Source organism: Nematolebias whitei, chromosome 19 (genome assembly GCF_014905685.2).
Source record: "Nematolebias whitei isolate Nwh7 chromosome 19, NemWhi1, whole genome shotgun sequence".
Taxonomy (NCBI): Eukaryota; Metazoa; Chordata; class Actinopteri; order Cyprinodontiformes; family Rivulidae; genus Nematolebias; species Nematolebias whitei.
The window spans coordinates 38416700-38434483 of NC_056516.1; the positions used below are offsets into that span (position 1 = coordinate 38416700).

At 43.9% G+C, this 17784-nt stretch overlaps 1 protein-coding gene across 1 annotated transcript in view; it reads right to left on the minus strand.

The window, feature by feature from the left end:
• Window positions 1–4987: 4987 nt before the first annotated feature.
• The window catches only part of LOC119425534 (zinc finger MYM-type protein 4-like), a 17987-nt gene continuing 5190 nt past the window's right edge, over window positions 4988–17784 (minus strand). The window contains exons 9-22 of the mRNA XM_037693061.1: window positions 17248–17364; window positions 17024–17174; window positions 16157–16306; window positions 14606–14731; window positions 14378–14415; window positions 13539–13656; window positions 10496–10569; window positions 10219–10420; window positions 9653–10129; window positions 8361–8512; window positions 8158–8272; window positions 7838–8086; window positions 7647–7761; window positions 4988–5468 (exon numbers count right to left, since the gene is read on the minus strand). Coding sequence (XP_037548989.1) covers window positions 5306–5468; window positions 7647–7761; window positions 7838–8086; window positions 8158–8272; window positions 8361–8512; window positions 9653–10129; window positions 10219–10420; window positions 10496–10569; window positions 13539–13656; window positions 14378–14415; window positions 14606–14731; window positions 16157–16306; window positions 17024–17174; window positions 17248–17364 — 2247 coding nt within the window. The 3' untranslated portion in view covers window positions 4988–5305. The remainder of the gene's footprint in view (window positions 5469–7646; window positions 7762–7837; window positions 8087–8157; window positions 8273–8360; window positions 8513–9652; window positions 10130–10218; window positions 10421–10495; window positions 10570–13538; window positions 13657–14377; window positions 14416–14605; window positions 14732–16156; window positions 16307–17023; window positions 17175–17247; window positions 17365–17784) is intronic.

The following is a 17784-nucleotide window of genomic DNA, read 5'->3' on the forward strand; positions in this document are numbered from 1 at the left end:
GGATTCGGCCTAATCTGAGCTTAAAGTGCATGCAACATCAAATTTTTGTAATATGAATGCATTTTTGTAAAGATGACATATTGCAAACACACACACACACACACACACACACACACACACACAAACACACACACACACACTGCACCACTGAGATGAACAGTTGTGGACCTGATCAACTCTATGTGAAGGAGATGTGTTGCAATGCATGAGGCAAACGGTGGTCACACTGGTTGACTTTAAAACCCCACCCACTACCAGTAAACTGCCTATTTTAGAGTGGCCTTTTATTGTGGTCAGCCAAATGTGCACCTGTGCAATAATCATGCCGTCTCATCAGTATCTTGATCGGCCACACCTGCGAGGTGCAGGGATTATCTCGACAAAGGAGAAGCGCTCACCAACACAGACCGGCACAAATTAGTGAACAATATTTGAGAGAAAATGTCTTTGATCTTTGAGCTCAGCTCGTGAAAGACGGGAGCAAAAACAAAAGTGTTGCCTTTATCTTTGTGTTCAGTGTATGTACGTAGCAAAATGGGTAAAATTGTGTGTATTATGCCAAACTTCTTAAATATAAACATGTTTTCTTTAACTTTTTTAAAACTTGTAGGTGATTTAGTCAAAGGAACGTTGACTAACTGCTGTTTTTTTTTTTTTTAAACAGCTGAGATGATGGCCAGTCAGTCTGTCCAAACCCTGAAAGAGGTTTTGAGGAAAGATCTTGCAGGTGAGACCGTCATGGTTTTAAAAAGTCCAGACTAAACTTTGGTTACCAGCGCTGCGTAACCTTGGTTCTCTGAAAACTCAGTGAGGTATCTCACTATGGGAAGCACCTTCAGGCGGGACCGGTCATGGAAGCTCCAATACCACCAAGTCTGTCACTGACAGACCAATCCCGTGCTTGCAATGACCTCTCTTTATATGTGCCCCTGCTCTACACGCGACATTCTCACATCTCTTCCACATGGTCATGAAAGTAGTGCTGCGTTGTGAGATGCCTCACTCAGTTTTCAGAGAACCAAGACTACACTGGTAACACAAGCTTTCTTTCAAACCTCTCTCAGGATCTCACTATGGGAGATAAAGCCAACTCCTGCATTGCATGTTCTGAAGTCTAACAGCCCCTTGACCTTAAAATCTGAAGGTCAACGACTCCAGTTCACTCTGATGGCTGGTGCAAATCTATGACCCCACACCAAGGACGGAGTGCTGATTACCTTTGCGGAAATCCTTGGACCTGTCCAAGTATATGTGTAACGCATGTACTGGCCAAAGCAGATTCAACCTCCTTTCATTCTCATCTGTGAATGTGAGAGGATGAAAGACCAGCAGCTCCAGTGAAGAGCATCTGTAAGACACTTCCCTATCCTTGAGTACAAAAGTCATACTGGGGTGCAGCACCACCTTCCTGTCACCTGGAGGAACTGCAATCAGGATGCATGCACAGACAGGCTGACGTGAGAGCCAGCAGCAGGACAGCTTTCAGTGACGGAACCCTTAAGTCTGCACACTCAATGTGCTCAAAAGACAGTCCTGTAAGGACTTCCAGGCAACAGGTAAGTCCCATGATGGAAGGGGGGCTTTGCTGCAGGACGCAGACAACGAGCGCCATTCATAAACTTCTTAATCAGAAGATGCTGCCCAACAGGAGCATCCATAAAAACTGGGAGTTAAGCGCTTCTCCAACTATGTGCACGGGAGAAACTGGGTTTGCTGTAACACTAAACTGTGGGAGTGGGACTTTGAGATTAATTTTATGCTCTGTTCCGCTTGGGACAGGGAGGGAGCTGCTGAACTGTCCCTTGTGCACTCAGGGCAGACCTCCATGAGTGCTGCCTGCTGATCATCTGCTGGCCATCGCAGCTTCTATGTTGACTGCCTCTTTTTCCCCACTGCGGGGTGAGATGAGCAGTTAAGGCCCTCGGCTGGAGCGGCCTCTACAGCGGCGCCTTACAAACGCTGGTGCGGTGCAGTTTTCCATGGGGAGGGAGAGGTTGAACGCCTCTTCTTGTTTTTTTCCTCAGGTCACTGGCTTGCTGCATAACAGTGACCACCTCTCCAAACAGCCTCAGATAGAACAGGGTGTCCATGACAGTCTATTTGTCCTGGTGTTAAAAGCTGGACACGTTGAGCCAATGTCTAAGTTGAGCCACAGCCCTGAACCGTCTCTGAAGACCTGGAGGACGAGGTTTGTAATGACAAAGATCTCCTCCCAAACTGTTGGACCTAGAATGCTGTTATCCAGAAGAGGACCCATCCTAAAATAGCTCAGCCTGATAGGAGAGTGACCACATTAAAGTTTAATTTGGACTGATCTGCACACCTGTAAATCTTCTGAGATATGGAGGCAGTGAAACGCTCCGTTTTGCCCGGGAGCACCAGTCCTGCGGTTGTCAAAGTAGAGCAGTGGTTGGGATGGAGATTAAAAACTAACTGCTCCAACACCAGGGGGTCTGCGAGCCCCAGAGCCTTGCTGTTAGCTATTTCTAACCCAGCGTAACCCTGGGTAGGCACCCTGTGGCGAAAAGGCTTCACCCAATACGACTTCATCTCCTTCACGCATACTGGGACAGTGGTCATGAACAGCTTCACTGGTACCCGACGACAGGAAAGGGGATAGGGGCAAGGCTAAAGCTGTCCCAGCCCTGCCCAACCCCCTGGACCAACTCAGGAAAGGGTCCCTAGTTCATGCAACAACTGCCGCTCTACGGCGCCGCTGATTTTACGTCGGCGTCTGCGGTTTTCAGAAGCCGACCCCTGTCTCTCTGAGACAGCGGCAAACTTGTCACCTAAGTCCAGTGGTGAAGACAGGTGTGTAATGGGGGATACGCTGGAGTCGGCCAGCTTCTCAACTTGGAAGACAAGGGTGGAGATGAAGACGGGGTTGACATGAATTTCTCCTCAAGAATGTGGTTGATGAGGATGCCATTCTTCCTCCTGCCCGGACAGCTATGACAAAGCTCAGTCATCTCTGGCGCTACGCAAGGTCAACCTCCATGAGGTGTTCAAGCGGGCCACAGCCCAACTGGCCACTGAGTGGCCTGCCTTGAAAGAAGACCGAGGCGAGGGACTTATCTGATGAAAAAACCCTGCCCTGTCAGAGGAACCCGCAGTAGCCATTTAGCTAGCAAGTAGCCTCGACAGTTAGCTGCCACAATAACACTGGAAAAAGATCTAAATTTTAAAAGGAGGTCCGCCACAACGCCAATAAGCCAACCACTGTACATTTCTTCTCAACAGAAAAATGAAATTACAAGTCCAAAACTTGGAAAACATGTTCAGGACAACCTTCACAGCTGAGTCAGCGAACAGTTAAATGAGTAATCCAGGTCATGAAGTTGAGGAGACCTACACCAGAGAACGTCAGGTGAAGGGCAGGAGTGATTGTAAAGTGTGGATGGAGCCCCGGTGCAAGCACGTGACTGGTCTGTCAGGAGCTTCCATGATCAATCACACCTAAAGACACGTCTCAGTGAGATGTCGAGCGAGGTTTGATGGAGAACATCTCAGTCTCAACATCACACGAACATCAACACATTTCTTCCACCTGGCTCCATGAAGACTTGGCTCTGATCTGTTCAAAGGTAAAAGATGCCTGATGTTTGAAGGAGACTGGGAGCTTCATGGAGGAAGTTGTTATTATTTCAACACCTATGGACTCTCCTGGAATGACAGCAGAGGTTTCTGCAGAGATCTTGGAGGAGACCTGGTGAAGATCTCCAGCAGAGAGGAGCAGGTATGAAACACTGCTGCAGGTTCATGTTCTCAGGTTTCAGCACATCTTCAGGTTTCTTCATCTCAGCACACAAAAGTCTCTGAGACATTCATGTTCGCAGGAGTTTCTGGTGAATAAACTGAGAGACTTGGATGATGAAGGGGACTTGTTCTGGATCGGACTCACAGACGTCAAAACAGAGAACACGTTTTCATGGGTGGACGGATCAGCTCTGAACCAAAGGTCTGCTTGTTGCTGAACGATTCTGGTGTAAATTACAGTCACTGAAGCTTATTAATGTGCTTTTTGTTTGTTTTTCTTAGTTTGAAGTTCTGGCATTATGAGGAACCGAACGACTGGAAAAACGACTGGGAAAATAAAATAGGAAAAGAAAACTGTGTGAGGATGGAGAAGAGAGAGAGCGCCGAGTATCTGAAGAGCTGGAATGATTTTAACTGCAAAGTTCCTTCCAGGAGCATCTGTGAGAAATCTGCAGCGTCCGAGCAGAGTTCATGTGTCTGAGTTCACGTGTCCGAGTTCACGTGTCCGAGTTCACGTGTCCGAGTTCACGTGTCCGAGTTCAGGTCAGTGTCAGTCCAGGATCCAGGAGCAGCTTTTAGGAACTGAATGTCACAAACGGTTAAAGCTTCTTCTAGTTTTCAGCTTTTTATCCATTTTGTGTTTTATTCTGTTTAGTCAGCTTTAGTTGTTCTTAATTCTCTGTCATGTGCAGCTTTGGATTCTTGATTCATGATTAAAGTTCCAGTTTCTGATCTTCATCCTCCGCCTCCTTCATCTTCCTCTCATCAAATGGGACACAGACTGCACTTTCACAGGAAATCAATTTTCTTCTTTGAAGGTTATTGTTTGTAAATCATAACCAGGAGGACGTGAGGAGAAATATCCCACGTTCCTCCTGCGTCGACTCATTTAAAGAGTTTTACTGATGGTTCCACTGATCCAACATTTATGAAATGAAAAGATGTTTGTTTCTGCAAATCTTCAGTTTTTAGTCCAAATAAATTAACGCTTGTAAACTGTAGAGAATATTTAACTGTTAATGCAACAATTTCTTTAACAATCAGATGAAACGGAATAAACTAGAAACAAAGTTATGATTTACACCAGGGGTGTCCAGACTTTTTCAGCCTGCAGCTCCTTTTAAAACGATCAAGTCAAATGATCTACCAGAGGAAACTTCTCTAACTTTATATTGTTTTTATAAAATTCCAACTGTCAGAGGAAACAACAGACGCGGCGTGATCTCTTTCTTTTAATAAATCTGCAGCCACTTCAAAATAAAACGACAGTTTTTGGTGTTAATTCAGTTTGTTCTAGAAAAATAAAGACTAACTGTTTTTTTAACTGAAAACATTCAGGCTGACTTTAATCAAATATAAAAAATTATGTTTGAAAATGTTTCGACTCAACTTTACATTCATGAAGACAAGATTATTCTAGAAACTGTTCATAGTAAAACAAATTCTTCCCTGATAATAAAAGTTTAATCAACAGAGGGTTCGAAGCGTCTTCGGCTGCTTCTACAGGTTTAGTGTTTATCGGTCGTTAGCAGCCGAAGGAGATCGTTTCTCACTTCTGCTGCTGGAGTCGGACGGCGAGGGTTCGAACGATCATCGCCTCCAACGTGGCGTCGTCCAGCGGCGTCATGGAGAACCACAGAGGGCTGCTGGGAAGGCAGTGGTGACCCGGCTGGAGGTAGAAGAGGTCGCTGCGGCGCCTCGCCGACTCCGAGCTGCAGACAGACAAACAAACAAACAGACAGACAAACAAACAAACAAACAAACAAACAGACAGACAGACAGACAAACAAACAAACAAACAGACAGACAGACAAACAAACAAACAGACAGACAGACAAACAAACAAACAAACAGACAGACAGACAAACAGACAGACAAACAAACAAACAAACAGACAGACAGACAAACAAACAAACAGACAGACAAACAAACAAACAAACAGACAGACAGACAAACAAACAAACAAACAGACAGACAGACAAACAAACAAACAAACAAACAGACAGACAAACAGACAAACAAACAAACAGACAGACAGACAGACAAACAAACAAACAGACAGACAGACAAACAGACAGACAAACAAACAAACAGACAGACAGACAAACGATTAGTTCAGACAAACAGAAACAACTGTTGGTTGGGTTTAACATTTTAACTTATTTTGTAGATTTTAATGAAGATTTTCTAAAAGTTTTGGTGATTGTTTAAATATTGACATTTAACTCGGATCCCAAACGAGGTGGTGAGTCGAGACAAATGCAACAAAAAACAGAAAACGATGATTCATGAATCTAAAACTCAATTTTAATCTCAAACTGAATTTATGTTGAAACTAAAACTACTAATAAAAATGAGGTCGTTCTCAATCTGACGGCAGCGACAAGTTCTTTCAGCTGGAGGAACATGTGGGCCGGGTCAGAACCAGCTGGAGGAACATGTGGTCCGGGTCAGAACCAGCTGGAGGAACATGTGGTCTGGGTCAGAACCAGCTGGAGGAACATGTGGGCCGGGTCAGAACCAGCTAGATGGAACATGTGGTCCGGGTCAGAACCAGCTGGAGGAACATGTGGTCCGGGTCAGAACCAGCTGGAGGAGCAGTCACAGAGGAGAACTATCAGCAGCTCAGTCAGAGACTGTTAGAAGTAAAGATGGGCAGAGGTTCAGCAGTCTGTCTGAAACTAGAGGAACTCTTTCAGATTAAAGGTCCTGAATAAAGACTTTAATCTCCATCATCTCCAGTTTATAATCTGAGCCACAGATTAGAAGAATCTGAAAAACACTGAGCTCAAAGGACAAGGCCCTCGGGGGCCCCTGCGGTAAAATCAGGTCTGGTTCTGTTCACATACAGTTCATCCACAGACGCTGCTCCATCAGACAAACAAGAATCCAGATGTGAACACCATCCAGAACCTCTGCCGTCTGCTCTGGACCAGAACTCTCTTTAAAGGGACTGAAGTGAAGTCCAGAACTGTTCTGTGGTCTGACAGGTCCAAATCTGAAGTTCTGTTTGGAAACCATGGACACCTTGTCCTCTTTACTAAAGACCAGAGGAACCATCCAGCCTGTCGCTCTGATGGTACGGGGGTGCATTAGTGCCTCTTGCATGGACAACTTACACATCTGGAAAGATTCCATCAATGAAGAAAAACATCTGTAGCTTTTAGAACATCTGCACCATCCAGGAGAAGATCCAGGACTGAAGGACCGCTAGAGTCCTCATCAGACCACAAGACAAAACATCCAGAAACTGGTCTCCTCAGGTCCTCCAAAACCTCCAACATCTGGTCTCCTCAGGTCCTCCAAAACCTCCAACATTTAAACATTTTTGTTGACTTTGTTCCACTGAGATTAAAAATATGTTTTTATACAATAACTGCATCCTGTTTTTATCTACGTCCTGTTTTTATTTACTTCCTGTTTATATTGACTTCCTGTTTATATTTACGTCCTGTTTATATTTACATCCTGCTTATATTTACGTCCTGTTTATATTTACATCCTGTTTATATTTGCATCCTGTTTATATTGACTTCCTGTTTATATTTACCTCCTGTTTGTATCCATGTCCTGTATTTATTTACATCCTGCTTTATTTACATCCTGTTTATATTTATATTCTGGTTTTATTTACATCCTGTTTATATTTATATTCTGGTTTTATTTACATCCTGTTTATATTTATATCCTGTTTTTATTTACTTCCTGTTTATATTTATATCCTGTTTTTATTTACTTCCTTTTTATATTCATGTCCTGTTTTTATTTACATCCTGCTTTTATTTACTTCTTGTTTTTATTTACTTCCTGTTTATATTCATGTCCTGTTTTTATTTACGTGTCCTTCGGACCTGTTCAGAACTGGGTCGACTGTGTGAGGATGTTCTCACCACTTGGACAGGTAGAACTCGTAGAACCTGACGGGACACCGCAGAGGGTTCTTCTTGTTCTCCTTCAACTTCAAGATGTTTAACTTGCGTTTCTTCGCTGGGACGCCGTCAGAGTCTGAAGAACAAAAGAAGATGTGATGTGTAGCAGTTTCTGTTCGGACCCCGTCCCGTTGGACCGGTCCCTGTGGTACCTGGCTGCTTGTGGTCTGAGGGCGTGGGGGGGTAGAAGCGCAGGGTGTTGGTCTTGGTGCCGTCCTCGTTGGTTCTGGAGTAGCGGACTACAGATGTGAAGGACAGCTGGCGGTGCTGCTCTATGGTGGTGAAGCCGAAGTGTTTGCAGAAGAAGAAGAGCAGGGTGTTGAGGAGCACGATGGGGGAGTACGCCCCCAGCTGCTTACACCCCCACAGGAACTCCTCCTTCACGCAGGAGCGGGCAGAACCTGCAGAGGAGGACAGAGAGCTGAATACGAGCCGAACGAGACCGAAAGAGGGAAAAACAACGTTCCCCCACCTGCAGCTGAGAGAGACCGTCTGAAGGGTCTCAGGATCTTCGTCATCTCCGAGGAGAACTTCTGGTAGCTCAGGTCACTGAAGACGTTCTCCAGACGACCGTTCTCAAACAAACACTACCAAAATAAACAAATCCGTTAACGAGCGATGGATTTAAACTCTGGATCAACAGTTCTCCAGAGTCTGTCCGAGTTCTGACGGTACCTGCTGGATGCAGAGGCAGAGGTAGAAGATGTGGTCCGGAGAAACTGGACGTCCTCGTTGCTGCGCCACCTCTCTGATGAAGAGGCAGAGTCCGACGTCCAGATCAGCCGAAGAACACGCCAGAAGATCTGCCTTCAGCGTCACAGCAGGAGCTGACAGAGACGAGGAAGTATTTAAGAATACTTTGACCTTTCGCTGTTTTTAGCATTTAGCTAGCCTTTTGTCATTTTGAACTACCGTGTAGCTGTTTTTAGCTCATCTTTGGCTGCTTTGTGCCAACAGTTTTTACTTTTAGGTCGGGTGAACCGTTGCTAGTTTTAATCTTTCATTTTTCATTTAGCCTTTATTTATCCAGGTCGTCTCGTTGAGCCACAAGAACTCATTTTCAAGAGAGACCTGTTTAGGAGCAGATGGGGGTTAAGGGCCTTGCTCAGGGGCCCAGAGTGGGGCGAATGAGGGTGGAGAAGGTGTGGGTGCTTCACCTACCCCACCCACATTTTGATGTTGACGGTACCGGGAGTTGAACCTGCGACTTAATCTTTTCTTATTGTTATTTAGTCTTATGCTGATTTTAGCTCTTAGCTATCCTTTTGCTATTTTAGTGCTTTTGATCGGTTAAGTTTAGCTAGCCTTTTAGCTTTAGCTACGTTAGGCTTTTAGCGTATCATTTTCTACTTTGAATGCCTTTTGGTGATTTTAGCTACCTTTATGCTACTTTTAGCTACCTTTATGCTACTTTTAGCTACCTTTATGCTACTTTTAGCTACCTTTTGTCATTTTAAGGTATCTTGTTGCTGCTTTAAGCTAGACTTGTACTGATTTTAGTTAATATTTTGCAATTTTTACTGCATTTTGCTACATTTAATTTGAGCTAGCTTTTTGCTACTTTAGGCTTTTAGCTTACCTTTAGCTACTTTGAGTGGCTTTTGCTGCTTTATAGATTTTTAGCTAGTCTTTATTTCCATTTTGAGCTATATTGTTGCTGCTCTTAACTAGCCTTTTGCTGACTTGCACTAGACTTTAGCTACTTTAGGTTTTTAGCTGACCTTTTGCTACTTTGAATGCTTTTTGCTACTTTAAGCTAACCTGTTGTCATTTTTAAGTATCATGTTGCTACTTTTAAATTTTAGCCAGCTTTTTAATACATTTACAGTTTAGCTTTTAGCTTCTCTTCTCGATTAGACTTAAAAAGCTCAGTTTTAGCGTCTTCGACAGATTTCGGCTGTCATTCAGCTGTGCTGGTTTTCTTAAGCTACTTGTTAAAAACTGATGAGAACAGACCAAAGTCTTACAGGAAATGTGACCCAGGTGGGACTGAGATCCTCTCCACTCGATCCAGCTCCTCCAGGCATTGACTCCTCTCTCACTGCTCAGCTCTTTCCTCCTCCGGGGAACCGTCTGTGGAGAACCTTCGGCTGACGCCTCCTCTTCGGCTACTTCAGTCGAACGCTGCAGCTTTTCTCTGTGTGTCAGCCCGGCCTTGTCCTGGTCACCTTGCACAGTTTGTTGTGACGGAGGAGGAGGACTTGATGAAGTCCTGTGGTTCTGAACCACCTGAGCAGGAGGAGCAGGAAGAGCAGGAGAAGCAGGAGGAGCAGGAGGAGGTGGGAGGTCAGGGAGGCGCTCCTCTGGGACGTTTGGATTAGAACCTTTAGGAGAGACTTTACGAGGTTGTGAATCAAAGAATAACTCCAGAATGGAGTCGAAGCCGAAGTTCTTCTGATTTTTTAAGTCCGTCTCGAACTCGTCCCTGTAGCTGCTGATGTTGTCTGAAAATCAAAAAGAAACAAAAATAATCCTCGACTTTTATAAAAACCCGGAGGAGCCGGACTTTACCGTAAAGAACCGGACTTCTTACCGATGAGGGCCAGAGAGCGTTGTGTTTCCTCTTCCTTCGTCTCTCCTCCGTCCTCCTCGCTGACGTTTCCCTCGCCTCCATCGTCTTCTTCTGCTTCCTCCTCGGGACTCTTTAATGTTTTCTCCTCCTCCTCCTCCTCCTTCTCCTCCTCTGCCGGCTCAGCGCAGCTCGGCTTCTCGGACAGAAACACCGGGACCGGCAGCTGCACGAACAACAAACAAGCTGTTTATTTTACAGTTTTCTGCAGCTTCAGTTTCCATCGGGTCGACTTCCGTACCGGAACAGACAGAGCCACGGGCACCGGCGTGTACTGGCTGTACATGTTCAAGGGGAGGGGCACGTAGACCGGAACTGGAACCGGAACGGGGATGAGCTTCTCACGGACCTTCCTTTTAAAACCCACTTCAAAGAGAAAACAGACTCTGGATGAATATTTAAACTACTCGGTCAGGAAAAGTATCTCACTGGGCTGCAGCCGTTACAGACTCAAGTTTATCCAGAAAATCTTACGGTGTCACTAAATTATGAGTCATTTGTAGCGACCAGATGTTGAAAATTATTTTTGTGTGATTCTGGGTCTCGGTCAGTTTGCTAAGCTCTGGAGATACGTCTGCCTAAAAACAAGCAGCAGGTTGAGCTTCCTCTACGAGCTGCTTCAACCCACAGAGTCTCTGCAGAAGGGTTGCCAGATAGAAAAAGATGAAATATTGTACCGCTGCTTTAAAATGATCACTGCTTTGACCTGAACTGTTGTACGGGCAGGTTGGGTCATACTGTAGAATCTAAGAAACTTTATTAATTGGATAATCTGTTTTATAATAAGGCCCAAGCAAATATGTCTTTTAACTTACAAGGACCTGCAGAGAATGTGTTCAACAGAACTTGTTTTTAACAGATTCTGAGATGTGCTTGAAGTGGACCTAAGAGTGCTTGTTTATCTGGATCTAAAAGTACCAGGAATTTCTGGGCGCAAGATCAAGTGTTTATATAAGACTGTTTCCCAGCAGAACTGTTTTTATCAACTAAAGTGTTACAAATGACTTGTCAGACTGACCTGAAAAGAATGCGCTCATAGGAAAATCATTGTGTACCGTCAGAGACTCCGGAAAACTTCTGGCAAGCTCATGTTCGTGTGCTGTTTCAGAAGTGTATAAAACTCTGATAACGTCCCCATCAGAAGGGGTTCTGTCTTTGAGGTCTCCAAGTATTTTGGCTGTTCCACCTTAGAGATAAAGCTTCAAAATAAAATCCCCATTTTGCTGTCAATCGGAATCAAGGTGTCTCCTGTTTTAGTTAATGAACCCAAAAGTATTTCATGTAAGATTAGCCACTACAATATCTCTCCAGTTTTAACTTCTCTCCACTGGCTCCCTGTCAAATCCAGATTTAATTATCCTCATCCTTAGATAGAGAACTTTACTAATTAGCTTTTATGTATGTGAATGTTTCTGTAATGTGCCCTGAGACAACTTTGTTGTGATTTGGCGCTATATAAATAAACTGAATTGAAATGAAATTCAAAATCCTACTTCTAACCTACAAAGCTCTCAACAACCTAGCTCCATCTTTTATTATAGAGTTGTTCCATATTTTCCTAACAGAGCACTTCACTCTCAGACTGCAGGTTTACTTGTGGTTCCTAGAGTTTCCAAAAGCAGAATGTGAGGAACTTCTTTCAGTTCTCAGGCTCCTCTCTTGTGGAACCACCAGTTTCTGTCCATGAGGCCGACACATTGTCCAGTTTTAAGACTGGGCTTCAGAACAAACAAGGACCAGTTTCTTTAAGTGAGAAACATTTCGTCCCCCATCCGAAGGACTTCTTCAGTCTCTGTGGCCTGCCAACCAGATCTGTTCCATTAGGCTTAAGACTTTTCTTTTTGATAAATCCTATAGTTAAGGTCGGCTTGGGATTCCTGAGCTGTCCCTTAGTTCTGCTGCTATAGGCTTAGACTGCTGGAGGACAAACTGACCATATTTCCTCAAATGAATAGTTTGTACTTGTAATTATTTCTATTTGAACATGTTTTTTGTTTTTCCTCCTATAGAAAGTTCACCTGGACCTGTCATTCTGTGTTTGTTTCTACTTCCTGTCCTCTCTGTTTCTACTTCCTGTCCTCTCTGTTTCTACTTCCTGTCCTCTCAAACCCAGCCGGTCGAAGTAGATGGCCGCTTGTCCTGAGCCTGGTTTCTTCCTGTTAAAATGAGTTTTTTCTTTCCACTGTCTCCTCTGTGCTCGCTCAGGATGAGACTGTGACGAAGTGAAGGTTCAACACAATCTGCTGCTTCCTCAGATGGAGAACTTTTACCGATTGTCTTTTTATGTGAATGTTTCTGTTCAGTGCTCAGACTTCTGTTGTGACTTGGAGCTGCAGAAATAAACTGAATTGAATTGGGTGGCAAGACTGGTGAACGTGCACACAGGAAGGAGTGGCTTGGAAAGTGCACGGTCTCGTTTGTCACAACAGATGATGATTTGTAGGCGTTCACGTAAAATAAACACGTTGTTGGAATGGAAATGCCAAAATAAGAAAGGATTCGGGCCGCGGTGAATTTTTTCCTCAGATTTCTGAGATTCAGCAGAATTCTGAAAGAGAAATATTTTTCCAGCGTGACTCGTCCTCTTCCGTACAAAACGATCATACATTTGGTCTTTTAAAAACTATTTCACAGATTTTGTAAATCGTTCGGTCCACTGGCATCAAGTCTGTTTTAGAACGGACTTTAAACTTCGATCGTTCACTTTTAAAGCTCTTAACGATCTCGCTCCACCGTGTTCAGCTGATGTAGCTGCTTCCTGTTTGAGAGGACCTTAAGGTCAGCGAGAACATCTTTACTGTTTGACCCATGATGTTGAGGACTGGGCCTCTTGGGTTGCTGCACCCAGACTGAAGAACCAGCTTCCTCATGACCGACCTGGACCCTTTAAATCTAATCTCAAACATTTTTATTCCTAGTGGCTCTCTGACGTTTTGGATTCTTCTTCTGTGTTTTGAACTTCTGTCCTGTGAAGCACTTCGTGCACCTTTTGGTTGTTGCAAAGAGCTCTAGAAATAAATGTTGATCGACGCTGAAACTATCGTTTAACGTCAATAACTATCGTACATGTGGACACTGGCCCGTGCACATTTACACCACAGGAGTTAACGAATAATTACGGCTGAGTCTGTTTTTGTTAAATGTTCAAAATTCAGGAAGAACCTCTGCAGATGTTTCAGGATGGTGGAAGGTCCACCATCAGCCGCAGCCCAGTGAGAGTCCGGTTTAACTCGGGTCAAAGGCTACATTTAGTCCAGTCCAGTTCAAGCGTGCTGTAAACTGACCTGTCTGTGCTGCAGCTTCTGACGTCTGCACCGAGCAGGACACGCCTTTGTTGTGGACCAGAGGAACGCAGAGCATCGACTTGTTCTTCAGCTGTTTGGGCTCCGTCTGAACGCTGGCCTGAAGAATGAAGAAGAGAACAGTCGATCCAAACGCGCTCGTCTGAAGGCAGGCTGGACATGTAAACAAGCAGAGTTTTATTTACAGCTTTCAGTTCAGCCGTAGCATTTTGATTTAGCACCCTTTTGATTTAGCTACTTAAAGCTAGTCTAGCTTTTATCACCTCTGCCATTTGCTCCTTTAGCTTTAACCTACCCCTTTTGCTCTTAGCTTCTAGCTACTGTTGTGCTGCTTTTAGTTTTTAGCTACTGTTCTGCTGCTCTTAGCTTCTAGCTACTGTTCTGCTGCTCTTAGCTTCTAGTTACTGTTCTGCTGCTCTTAGCTTCTAGCTACTGTTCTGCTGCTTTTAGTTTCTAGTTATTGTTTTGCTGCTCTTAGCTTCTAGCTACTGTTCTGCTACTCTTAGCTTCTAGCTACTGTTCTGCTGCTCTTAGCTTCTAGCTACTGTTCTGCTGCTCTTAGCTTCTAGCTACAGTTCTGCTGCTCTTAGCTTCTAGCTACTGTTCTGCTGCTGTTAGATACAGTTCTGTTGCTTCTAGTTTTTAGCTACTTCACTGCTTTTTTAGCTTCTAGTTGCAGTTTTTCTGCTTCTAGATTTAAGCTACTGTTCTCCTACTTAAGGTTTTAGCTACTGTTATGCTTTTAGCTTCTCTACCGTTCTGCTGCTGAGTTTCTGTGGAAAAGCACTTTGCACGATAAAGCTTCGTCTCTGTGAACTTACGTGTCCGACGACTTTAGTTTGAATATCAGAGAAAAGTCCTGAGGAGAGAAACGAAAGTTAAACCAGAAAACATTTTCTCTCTTTTATCATTAATCTGCTTTAAAACCAGATTTATTTTTCAAAACTCTTTCATCTTTTTGTAAGAACTTCATTCCAACGGTTCAGTGCAGCCACATATAAATGCAGTCTGAAAATAAAAACAGCTGAATAACAGCTGAACGTTTGTACCGAGACCGAGCTGTGAGGAGCTCCTCAGGGAGTTCAGGTGATTTCTCAGAGTGCTCGACAGCGAGACAACGTTTGTGAGCACAGGGGAGGCGTGGACGGCTCCTGCAGCTTCAGGAGGTGAAGAACCTGAAGGAGGAAACGGGGAGGAGTCAGCTTAAAGCAACAACTACCATGTTGCTGTTTTTAGCTCGTCTTTGGCTGTTTTGTACTAGCATTTTTTACTTTTAGGTCTAGCTAGCCTTTGCTAGTTTGAGATAGCCTTTTGCTACTTTTAGCTAATCTTATGCTGATTTTAGGTCTTGGCTATCCTTTTGCTTTTTAGTGCCTTATGCTACATTTGGGTACAGCTAGTCTTTGGATATTTTGAGCTAGTGGTTTGCTACTTAGGCTTTTAGCTTATCATTCGCTACTTCAAATGCATTTTTCTGATTTCAGCTATGTTTTTGCTACTTTTAGCTAGCCTTTTGTCAAATGTAGGTATCTTTTCATGCTTTAAGCTAGCCTTTTGCAGATTTGAGCTATGTTTTTGCTATTTTAGCTAGCATTTGGTCATATGAAGATATCTTATTGCTGCTTTAAGCTAGCATTTTTCTGATTCAAGCCATCTTTATGCTACTTTAAGCTAGCCTTTTGCTGATTTGAGCTATCTTTTTGCTATTTTAGCTAGCATTTGGTCATATGAAGATATCTTATTGCAGCTTTAAGCTAGCATTTTTCTGATTTAAGCCATCTTTATGCTACTTTAAGCTAGCCTTTTGCTGATTTGAGCTATCTTTTTGCTATTTTAGCTAGCATTTGGTCATATGACGGTATCTTGTTGCTGATTTAAGCTATCATTTTGTTATTCCTTTCGAAGGAGGAAACAATGAGGAGTCAGCGGAGCCTGAAGGATCTGACAAATGCTAAAATCCAGTCTGAGTAAACCAGAGCTGCAGAAATGTTCACTCAATGAACCAGGAAACAGCAAAAGTAGTTTTTTTTTATTCTTTATCGGCTCTTTGAAAAAGTTCAAGTTCAAGTTCAGTCTTTAAAAAACTTTTGGCAGAATCTAAATGTCTGGGTGTGAGTTCAATCAAAACGCACCGGCGTCGAGCAGCTCGTCCGTTCTGCTGCAGAAGTCAAGGAGACACTTCAGGTGGCAGAAATGTTTGACGTCTCCCGACAAAGGAAGACTCTCCGTCAGCCTTCCTCTTCGGCTGCACGAGTCACATTTCAGCAACTTAAAGAAAACATTAAATTAGTCATTTAGCATCGTCACCAACGTCTTACAACCCCTGAACCTGTAAAATTTAGGCTACGTAACAGGTTTATTTGAATAAACCTCTAAAATTCAACAATTCTTTCAAGTTTTCCACATAAATATTTTATTTTTATTCTCTAAATGAAGCAAAAGGTTCAAACAAAGCACTTTGAGGAGCTAAACTCTTAATTTTATTGTTATTTATTTCAAAGTTTTAACAAGATTTACAACTTTTGAGAGTCTTAAGATGTTGGACGTTCTCGTCGCAGCTGAACTGTAAAGAACGTGACGTGGCGCTGCACTCACGTCACTGAGCAGCAGGTCGTGTCTGGATCTGCACGATTCGGAGCAGAACTCCTCCTCGGCGCCTCCATCCTGAGCTGTGGACCTCCACACGGAGCGGCAGAAGGAACACGAGGAGAACGTCGTCTTCTGATTGAGGATGAAGAGCGCCGAGCAGCCTGGGAGGAGACAAACGGTAAAACGAGCGCACAGACACCCCCCCCCCCCCACTGAGGGACTCAGTGAATGTTTGCAGTTTTTGGAGAAAAGTGTTTTTCTTTGTCCGTTTGTTCGAGGAGGCGCAGAGTGACGGCTCCTGCAGAGTGACGGCTCCTGCAGAGTGACGGCTCCTGCAGAGTGACGGAGCTGTTTTGTCCCCACCAGGTGCAGAGGAGGAGCCAGTGGGGGAGCAATGGTGGCCTTAGCCCCCATAGATTATACTCTTTGCCCACCCCAATGATTTGATGAAACTTTTAAGCAATATATTTATGATGGCGGCCATTTTGGATTTTGACGTGGCAACCGAGTATTTGTCAGGAAGTTTTCTTATGCTCAGACGCACCCATACAGCAAAATGGAAATCAGCACCTACCGTATTTTTCGGACATTAAGGCGCACTTAAAATCCTTTAATTTTCTCAAAGCTCGACAGTGAGCCTTAGAATCAGGTGCGCCTCATGTGTTAATTCTGGTTGTGCTTACTGACCTTGAACTGATTTCATGTGGTTATTGTGAACGAGTTGAATAAAGTTCGACTTTTCTGTTTTTGCACCTTATGGACAGAAAAATACGGTAATTTATTTTTCAAGTTATCTTGCTCACATCGTGGACGGACAAAGGAGGTTATTTCCGGTTGCTCGTCTTTGCTCGGTGACAACAAATCGCTGTGGGACTCACCGGTGCTGCAGAAGCAGCAGTTCTTGGTGCCGATCCGCTTCACTTCATTGATCAGTTTGATGCTCCCGCAGTGTTCACACGAAGCCACGATGCTGTTGATCCGTTTAAAGTCCTGAGAGCAGGCTGAGCTGCAGACGTAAATCAGACGTTTCTGTGAAGACAAACAAAAAACATTTTTAAATCCTGACCCGAGTCAACGGGACTGTCCAGAACCACAAGCAGACCTCGTTCTGGATGACTTCAGGGATGGACGTTATGGCTTGTAGACACTGAGCACACAGGAGCTCTGGAGGTTTGTCAGAACCGTTCTGGGTTTGTGCGGTCGGGTTCGCCTGGGTCTCCTGCAGCCGAAGAAAAAAAAAAAAACAACAAAGTTTGACCTTCGGATGAAACAAGTCGCTCCGAGCAGCCGAGGGTTTGACTGTTTCAAACAGAAATGAGGTTTCTGGTGTGGAAACTGTTTCTTAGTCTGAAGACTTTCTTCTGAACACCGCGTCACGAGGGAGCTGTGACTTTAGCTCTTTTCAGAACCATTGTTCTCTTTACAGTCTGCTTCAACACACTTTACTGTTGTTTTTGCTTATTTTAGCTATTAACTAGCATTTCCTTACCTCTAGCTTTTAGCTTTCCTTTTGCTGCTTCTAGTTACTGTTCTCCTGATTTTAGCTTCTAGCTATTGTTTTCATGCCTTTAGCTACTAGCTTCTGTTCTCCTGATTTTAGCTTTTAGCTATTGTTTTCATGCCTTTAGCTACTAGCTTC